Genomic DNA, 9,383 nt, shown 5'->3' on the forward strand with positions numbered 1-9,383 from the left:
TCATTCATTTATTAGATTTATATCCTGCCCTCCCCACCAAGACAGGCTCAGGGTGGCTGCAGCCAACAAAATTTACACTCTGTAACAATTAAACTGGAAGGAGCCCTGTGGCACAGAGTGCTAACACTGTAGTACTGCAGTCCGAGCTCTCTGATCACAACCTGAGTTTGATCCCAGTGGATGAGGGTGTAAATGGGCTACTCATTAAATTTGCAGATGACACCAAATTGGAAGAAGCAGTGAGCACACCATGATTTGGATGAAGGAATAGAGGGGATGCTTATTAAATTTGCAGATGATACTAAATTGGGAGGGGTTGCGAACACAGAAGAAGACAGAAACAGGATACAGGGTGACCTTGACAGGCTGGAAAACTGGGCTAAAATCAATAAAATGAATTTTAACAGGGATAAATGTAAAGTTCTGCATTTAGGTAGGAAAAATCCAATGCATGGTTATAGGATGGGGGAGACTTGTCTTAGCAGTAGTATGTGCAAAAAGGATCTTGGGGTCTTAGTGGATCATATGCTGAACATGAGTCAACAGTGTGATGCGGTGGCTAAAAAGGCAAATGCAATTTTGGGCTGTATCAATGGAAGTATAGTGTCCAGATCACGTGATGTGTTGGTATCACTTTACTCAGCTCTGGTAAGACCTCACCTGGAGTAATGTGCTTAGTTTTGGGCACCACATTTTAAGAAGGATATAGACAAGCTGGAACGGGTCCAGGGGAGGGAGACGAAGATGGTGAGGGGTCTGGAGACCAAATGCTATGAGGAAAGGTTGAAGGAGCTGGGGATGTTTAGCCTGGAGAGGAGGCGGCTGAGAAGTGATATGATCACCATCTTCAAGTACTTGAAGGGCTGTCATATAGAGGATGGTGTGGAATTGTTTTCTGTGGCCCCGGAAGGTAGGACCAGAACCAGTGGGTTGAAATTAAATCAAAAGAGTTTCCAGCTCAACATTAGAAAGAACTTCCTGACCATTAGAGCGGTTCCTCAGTGGAACAGGCTTCCTCCTTGGGAGGTGGTGGGCTCTCCTTCCTTGGAGGTTTTTCAGCAGAGGCTAGATGGCCATCTGACAGCGATGAAGATCCTGTGAATTTAGGGGGAGGGGTTTGTGAGTTTCCTGCTTTATGCAGGGGTTGGACTAGATGACCCTAGAGGTCCCTTCCAACTCTATGATTCTAAGATAGAGATAGAATTCAATGAGATCTGAACACACCGGAAAAGTGAGCAAAAGTGAACAAGATGCAATTTAACAAGGATAAGTGCTGAGCTCCACATCTCAGTAACAAACATGAGAAACACACCTACTGGATAGGGGACACACATGCTCACCTTCAACAGGTTAGATGACCACGGTGGGGGAGGGGAGGGCGGCTCTGGGCCATGGACAGAGGCCAGTGTCTGCTCCTTGGACCATTCTGCTCTGTGGCCTGACGAGGGGCAATGAGGTCCTGCAGCAGTGGCCCACCCCATTCCACACCTTTGTTGGGCCCCCTTTTGGCTCCTAGAAAGGGCTTGCCCCCCTCCACTTTGGCTTCCAGAAAGGGGTCCTTCTGGCTGGGGAGAGTGGTAAGATGGACACACTCTCTAGAGCCCTCTGCCTGGACATGAGCCATCGCTGCTGTGCGGCAGAGTTGTACAGAGCCACTTTGGTGGGAAGGGCGGGATATAAATCAAATATAAAATAAATAACTTATTTGGGGACTGGGTGGAGGGGGCCCCTGGGGCCACACACACAGAGGGGGGGGGCAGTGTGGCCCCACTGGCCAGGGCACAGGGGGCCAAACATACCCACAACCCTATCGCCTTGGCATGGATAGCCAGCAGGGCCCCACTGCCACTGAGGTCTGAGGGTAGCAGCAGGAGGCGGGGGGGGGGCTGCCCCGTGAGGGCCTGGACCCATCTCTACTGGGGAAGGGCAGCTGGCTCCTTGAGCCCTCATCCTGCTCCAAGGTCCCTGTGGCCAGGGCCCATCACAAGGACTGCCCCCCATCAGCGGGATTGGATATGGACATTGTATACCCTAAATAAGAGACAATAAGTGGGTTTTGAATATAATGTTTATTAATAATAATAAAAAATTTATTCTTATATCCCGCACTCCCTCGCCAAGGCAGGCTCAGGGCGGCTATACCTGGAGTGCCACTGTTTAATTGTTAAAAAGTCCTTCTCAGCATTATGCTTGATTGGGAAACACCCTTGACACCCCCCCCCCCCAAGCAGATGCCTCCCCAGAGAGATCACGATGGGCTTTTAAACTTGCTAAATGGGACATGGGCAGTTTTTGCACATTATGCCAAACCAAAAAGTGGCTAATAAACATTTGGGAGGCAAGAACAATTGCGACACTAACTGAACCAAAACCCTCTGAAGATAACAGAACAGAAGAGAAGCCACATTGGAACTGGCCAATGGCCCATCCAGTCCAACACTCTGTGTCACACAGCGGCCAAAAAACCCAGGTGCCATCAGGAGGTCCATCAGTGGGACCAGGACACTAGAAGCCCTCCCACTGCCCCCCAAGCACCAAAAATACAGAGCATCACTGCCCCAGACATAAGAACAGAAGAGAAGCCATGTTGGATATGGCCAATGGCCCATCCTGTTCAACACCAGTTGCCATCAGGAAGTCCACCAGTGGGACCAGGACACTAGGAGCCCTCCCACAGCCCCCCCAAGCACCAGGAATACAGAGCATCACTGCCCCAGACATAAGAACAGAAGAGAAGCCATGTTGGATATGGCCAATGGCCCATCCTGTTCAACACCAGGAGCCATCAGGAGGTCCACCAGTGGGACCAGAACACTAGAAGCCCTCCCACTGCCCCCCCCCCAAGCACCAGGAATACAGAGCATCACTGCCCCAGACATAAGAACAGAAGAGAAGCCATGTTGGATATGGCCAATGGCCCATCCTGTTCAACACCAGTTGCCATCAGGAAGTCCACCAGTGGGACCAGGACACTAGGAGCCCTCCCACAGCCCCCCCAAGCACCAGGAATACAGAGCATCACTGCCCCAGACATACGAACAGAAGAGAAGCCATGTTGGATATGGCCAATGGCCCATCCTGTTCAACACCAGGAGCCATCAGGAGGTCCACCAGTGGGACCAGAACACTAGAAGCCCTCCCACTGCCCCCCCCCCAAGCACCAGGAATACAGAGCATCACTGCCCCAGACATAAGAACAGAAGAGAAGCCATGTTGGATATGGCCAATGGCCCATCCTGTTCAACACCAGGAGCCATCAGGAGGTCCACCAGTGGGACCAGAACACTAGAAGCCCTCCCACTGCCCCCCCCCAAGCACCAGGAATACAGAGCATCACTGCCCCAGACATAAGAACAGAAGAGAAGCCATGTTGGATATGGCCAATGGCCCATCCTGTTCAACACCAGTTGCCATCAGGAAGTCCACCAGTGGGACCAGGACACTAGGAGCCCTCCCACAGCCCCCCCAAGCACCAGGAATACAGAGCATCACTGCCCCAGACATACGAACAGAAGAGAAGCCATGTTGGATATGGCCAATGGCCCATCCTGTTCAACACCAGGAGCCATCAGGAGGTCCACCAGTGGGACCAGAACACTAGAAGCCCTCCCACTGCCCCCCCCCCCAAGCACCAGGAATACAGAGCATCACTGCCCCAGACATAAGAACAGAAGAGAAGCCATGTTGGATATGGCCAATGGCCCATCCTGTTCAACACCAGTTGCCATCAGGAAGTCCACCAGTGGGACCAGGACACTAGGAGCCCTCCCACAGCCCCCCCAAGCACCAGGAATACAGAGCATCACTGCCCCAGACATAAGAACAGAAGAGAAGCCATGTTGGATATGGCCAATGGCCCATCCTGTTCAACACCAGGAGCCATCAGGAGGTCCACCAGTGGGACCAGAACACTAGAAGCCCTCCCACTGCCCCCCCCCCAAGCACCAGGAATACAGAGCATCACTGCCCCAAACATAAGAACAGAAGAGAAGCCATGTTGGATATGGCCAATGGCCCATCCTGTTCAACACCAGGAGCCATCAGGAGGTCCACCAGTGGGACCAGAACACTAGAAGCCCTCCCACTGCCCCCCCCCAAGCACCAGGAATACAGAGCATCACTTCTTTCTCTACCTTTTCTGTCCCATGCATAATCTTGTAAGCCTCTGTCATGTAACCCCTCAGTTGATGTTTCTCCAACCGCAAGGGCTTTAAACCTTTCTTCATGCGGAAAGTGTTCCAACCTTTAATCATACTAGTTGCCCTTTTCTGCACCTTTTCCAATGCTATATCTTTTTTGTGGTGTGGTGACCAGAATTGTTTACAGCAGGGGTGGCCAACGGTAGATCTCCAGATGCTTTTTGCCTACAACTCCCCTCAGCCCCAGTCATTGGCCATGCTGGCTGGGGGTGATGGGAGTTGTAGGCAAAAAACATCTGGAGAGCTACCGTTGGCCACCTTTGGTTAACAGTATTCCAAATGAAGCTGCCCCATTGATTTATACAGAGGAATTATCAGAGGAAACATCTGCCCAACACAAGGCAGCATAGTCTATAAGTATTAATGCAAGCTGGCATTCATCTGGGATATATTTGTCCAGGGAACAGGATGTAGTAAAACCCAAATGTGAGAAGCCTGTGTTCTTTTGTGTCATCAGAATATGTGGCATATAGGGAAGCAAGCTGCTGTGCTGATTATGTGATCCTCCCACAACACTAAACTGTTCAGGATGATGAGAATCAGAGAGGATTGTGAGGCTCTTCAAAGGGATCTGTTGAGGCTGGGAAATTGGGTGTCAATATGGCAAATGAGGTTTTTTTTAATAATTTTTTTATTATTATTTATATCCCGCCCTCCCCGCCAAGGCAGGCTCAGGGCAGCTCAACGTTCAACGTAGCCAAGTGCAAAGTAATGCACATTGGGGCCAAAAATCCTAACTATAAATACAAATTGATGGGGTGTGAACTGGCATAGACTGACCAAGAGATCTTAGAATTATGGTAGATAATTCACTGAAAATGTTGAGACAGTGTTGTGCGACTGCAATAAAAAAGACCAACACTATGGTGAGGATTATGAGGAAGGGTACTAAAAACAAATCAGACAGTATCATAATTCCTCTGTATAAATCAATGGGGCAGCTTCATTTGGAATACTGTAAACCAAAGGTCACCCACACTTAAAGCATAACAGGAAACATCTGCCCAACACAAGGCAGCATAGTCTATAAGTATTAATGCAAGCTGGCATTCATCTGGGATATGCTTTAAGTGTGGGTGACTTCAGTGTACTTTCAGCCTGTATAAAAAAAAAGGAACCTGGCTCAGGAAGGGAGGCTTTTTCTCCCCTGAGGAGGCTTTTCCTCCTCTGAGCAGGTTTCTCTCCCGATACACGTGTCGAGTGGTCATTCCCACATAGTGTCATCTGCAAACTTAGCCACTTTGCTGCTTACTTCCAACTCCAAATCATTAATGAACAAGTTAAAGAGCATGGGACCCAGTACTGAGCCCCGTGGCACCCCACTGCTTACCATCTTTCACTGTGAATATTGTCCATTTATACTCACTCTGTTTCCTGTTACTTAGCGAGTTTTTGATCCACAAGAAGACTTGTCCTTTTACTCCATGACTCTCGAGCTTACTAAGGAGCCTTTGATGAGGAACTTTATCAAAAGCTTTCTGGAAGTCAAAGTAAACAACATCTATTGGGTCTCCTTTGTCCACATGTTTGTTCACCCCCTCAAAAAACTGTAACAGGTTAGTGAGGCAAGATCTTCCCTTACAGAACCCATGCTGAGTCTTCCTCAATAGCTTTTGTTTATCAATGTGCTGCCAACTAATTATTTCATTAACAATAGTTTCCTCCAACTTACCCAGTACTGAAGTCAAGACTGACTGGCCTGTGTTTGAGGAGCGATGTCATTTTAAAATGTGTAATTTTTTTCTTCTTGTATGAAAGAGCAGGCAGAGTTGACTGCACAAGGGAGCTCCTGGAGAGGTGAGGCACCCAAATGCTGGCTAGACTAATTCCACTTGCCCCTGCTGGGGGACGGATGGGCGGAGTTGAGAAAGTAGACCGTTGCCCACTTTCCAAACAGCCAGGAGGGCAGCAGAGTCAGTGCCACAGGAAGAGGGAGCTGGAGGGGGGCCAGCAGTGAGCAGCGTAGCATTTTAAGGAGACTGCGAGAAATTGTACAATGAAAGGAGGCAAAAAGAAAGTGTGCTGCACAGGTGCATATCACACAAAAACGCACAACAGCATGTCTACCAAGTTCAGGTAAGCCTGAGCATTTACAAGTAAGATCGAAAATGACACACTAGATAAAGTTACGGAAAATTAATTTATAGCAAGTGCAATGACAGATTTGGGAATAACATACAGTTTGTTTGTGTTGCTTTGATATAGTGGCACTGTGAATCTTAATAATTTTTAAAGCACAAATAATATAATGAAAGCAAATGACATGAAGACAGACATGTGTGAGAGTAAGTGCCATCAAGTCGCTTCTGGCTTCTGAAGACCCTTTCAGGAGACCCTCCAAAACATCCTGTTGTCGTCTGTCATTCACAGCTCAGGTCTTTCCAGCTGAGAGCCCTGCAGTCGAGGCTTCCTTGAGGGAATCCATCCATCCGCCTCCTGCTGGGTCTGCCTCCTTCCCTGCTGCCCTCCATTTTTCCTACCATGATTGTCTTTTCCAGTGAAGCAGGAAGGAAATCCCCATCAATCTGGCCATCTCCTGCTCACTCCTCTGACCCAGGCACGGTGTTTTCCTCAGTGGAGGGTCCCTGGGAGGGCAGGGAGTGGGTGAAGCCCCAGGGGGCGCTGTGACTTCAGGGGACAGCAGGCGCATTTCCAGCAGGGCCGCCATGTAAAACGTTCAGCAGCAAAATAGTAGACCAGAGGGTCGAGGCAGGCATTGAGACTGGTGAGAGCCATGGTCACACGCCGGGCAACGTATGTGGCACGGATGAGGGAGCAGCCGCCCAGAGCACCCACGCGGCCAAGCGTGTGGACCAGCTGCACCACGTGGTAAGGCACAAAGCAGACCAGGAAAACACAGAGCACCACCAGCACGGTCCGCAGGGCCTTGCGCTTCACAGCGCAGGAGCCAGACTGCATCCCCGGGGTTGCCAGCAGCCGCCAAGCGATCAGTGGGTAGCACACCCCAATCAGGAGGAGGGGCAACAGGAAGCCGACCACCGCAGCAAAGATGCTCACCCCAGAAATGCGCCCCTTCCAAGAACTGGAGGAGAAGTTTTCGAGGCAGGCCGTGCGGCCATCGGCAAAGGGGCTGGTCAGGGGTCCGCGGAGAGCCAGGAAGAGGATGGCTGCCAGGACCACAGCCCAAACCACCAGCACAGCCCCCACGCGGTAGTGGAGCTGCCGGAGGCGCAAGTGGCGCAGGGGGTGCACCACCGCCACGTAGCGCTCCAGGCAGATGCAGGCCAGGAAGAGGGAGCTGCCGTACAGGTTGGCAAAGAACAGGCCGCCTGTGATCTTGCAGAGAGTCTCCCCAAAGACCCAGTCATTGTGCAGCGCATGGTAGGCAATGCGGAAGGGCAAGGTCAACACAAAGAGCGAGTCGATGGTGGCAAGGTTCACCAGAAAGACGTTGGCCGGGGCAGTGGCTGACTTGCTCCGAAAGAAGTAGGCCAGCACAAACAAGTTCCCCCCCAGGCCCAGCACAAAGACCAGGCTGTAGACGACCGGGAAGAGGATGTACTGGAAGTCCGCGCTCTCGGAGCAGTTGGAGACGCTCTGGCTACTGTTCCACATGGAGCCTCTGTGATGCAGCATTGGCAACTCTGCCGGGAGCAGGCAGCTGAAAAGGAATCCAACAGATTCTGTATGACATTGTCTTAAATTTGGTTTGGACCATGAACAGAGGCTCCCTCCAGCACTACTCCAGCGGAGGGAAGCCTCCTCCCTCCACATTCTAGCCATTGTGGGACACAACCCCCAGCCCCTACCAACAATAAGGGGTCAAGCCAGTGCTCCAAGAAGGCTACAATGGAGCAGGACACTCAAAGCCTCTCCTTGTTCCCTAACTGCCCCCCCTCCTTTGCATGGATGCCAGACGGCTGCAGTCTGCTTGCTCCTGCCACATTTCCCACAAGAAGAGAAAGAACGTGAGACCTCCACTGGGAATAAGCAGACACAAAGCACCACTTTGAGGTCATAAATAAATACAGCAGGAGCTCAGGCTGGACAAAGATGCTATAAACAACAAAAAAGGGTTCTTTTCTTATGTTCAGAGCAAGGACATGGCAGGCCCATTGCGAGGGCAAGAAAGTGAAATTGTAACAGGTAATGAAGGGAGGGCGGAACTGCTCAATTCCTACTTTTCCTCAGTCTTCTGTATGACGTTCCAACCTAGGATCAGCATAGGAGTAGTACATAAACACCTAGTTTCTTTAAATGAAACTAAGTCCTCAGAGCCTGATGAATTGCATCCAAAGGTTCTAAAAGAGCTCGCAGATGTAATTTCTGAGCCTCTGGCTATTATTTTTGAAAATACTTGGAGAACAGGAGAGGTGCCGGAAGACTGGAGGCGGGCGAATGTTGTCCCCATCTTCAAGAAGGGGAAAAAAGAGGATCTGGGTAACTACCGACCTGTCAGCTTGACGTCTATACCTGGAAAAGTATTAGAACAAATAATCAAACAGTTGGTCCTGGAATATTTAGAAAGAATGGATGTGATTATTAAGAGCCAGCATGGTTTTCTCAAGAACAAGTCATGTCAGACTAACCTGATCTCTTTGAGAAAGTGACTACCTTGCAGGATTGGGGGAATGCTGTAGACATCATTTATCTTGATTTCACATACTATCCTTGTCGACAAGGATAGGTTCCACATATTATCCTTGTCGACAAGTTGGTAAAATGTGGTTTGGATCCTGTTAGTGTTAGGTGGATCTGTAACTGGTTGTGAGATCGCACCCAAAGAGTGCTTGTGAATGGTTCCTCATCCTCTTGGAGAGGAGTGACAAGTGGAGTGCCTCAGGGTTCTGTACTGGGACCTGTTTTGTTCAACATCTTTATCAATGATTTAGATGAAGGAATAGAGAGAATGCTTATTAAATTTTCAAATGATACTAAATTGGGAGGGGTTGCAAACACAGAAGAAGACAGAAACAGTTTACAGGATGACCTTGACAGGCTGGAAAACTGGGCTAAAACCAATAAAATGAATTTGAAGAGGGATAAATGTAAAGTTCTGCATTTAGGTAGGAAAAATTCAATGCACGGTTATAGGATGGGGGAGACTTGTCTTAGCAGTAGTATGTGTGAAAAGAATCTAAGGGTCTTAGTGGATCATACGCTGAACATGAGTCAACAGTGTGATGTGGTGGCTAAAAAGGCAAATGCAATTTTGGGCTGTAT

At 49.5% G+C, this 9,383-nt stretch overlaps 1 protein-coding gene across 1 annotated transcript; it reads right to left on the minus strand.

Moving 5' to 3' along the window:
• Positions 1–6,744: 6,744 nt before the first annotated feature.
• Positions 6,745–7,823, minus strand: LOC132567485 (lysophosphatidic acid receptor 6-like). Its single transcript, XM_060233163.1, has one exon. It carries the CDS (start codon positions 7,794–7,796, stop codon positions 6,771–6,773), a length of 1,026 nt encoding a protein of 341 aa, XP_060089146.1. The 5' UTR covers positions 7,797–7,823; the 3' UTR covers positions 6,745–6,770.
• Between the last annotated feature and the right edge of the window lie 1,560 nt (positions 7,824–9,383).

This window comes from Heteronotia binoei, chromosome 2 (assembly GCF_032191835.1).
Source record: "Heteronotia binoei isolate CCM8104 ecotype False Entrance Well chromosome 2, APGP_CSIRO_Hbin_v1, whole genome shotgun sequence".
Taxonomy (NCBI): Eukaryota; Metazoa; Chordata; class Lepidosauria; order Squamata; family Gekkonidae; genus Heteronotia; species Heteronotia binoei.

What these genes read in the sequence shown, in the direction of transcription:
- LOC132567485 (XM_060233163.1), bottom strand. Translation starts at nt 7,796, where the DNA reads ATGCTGCATCACAGAGGCTCCATGTGGAACAGTAGCCAGAGCGTCTCC.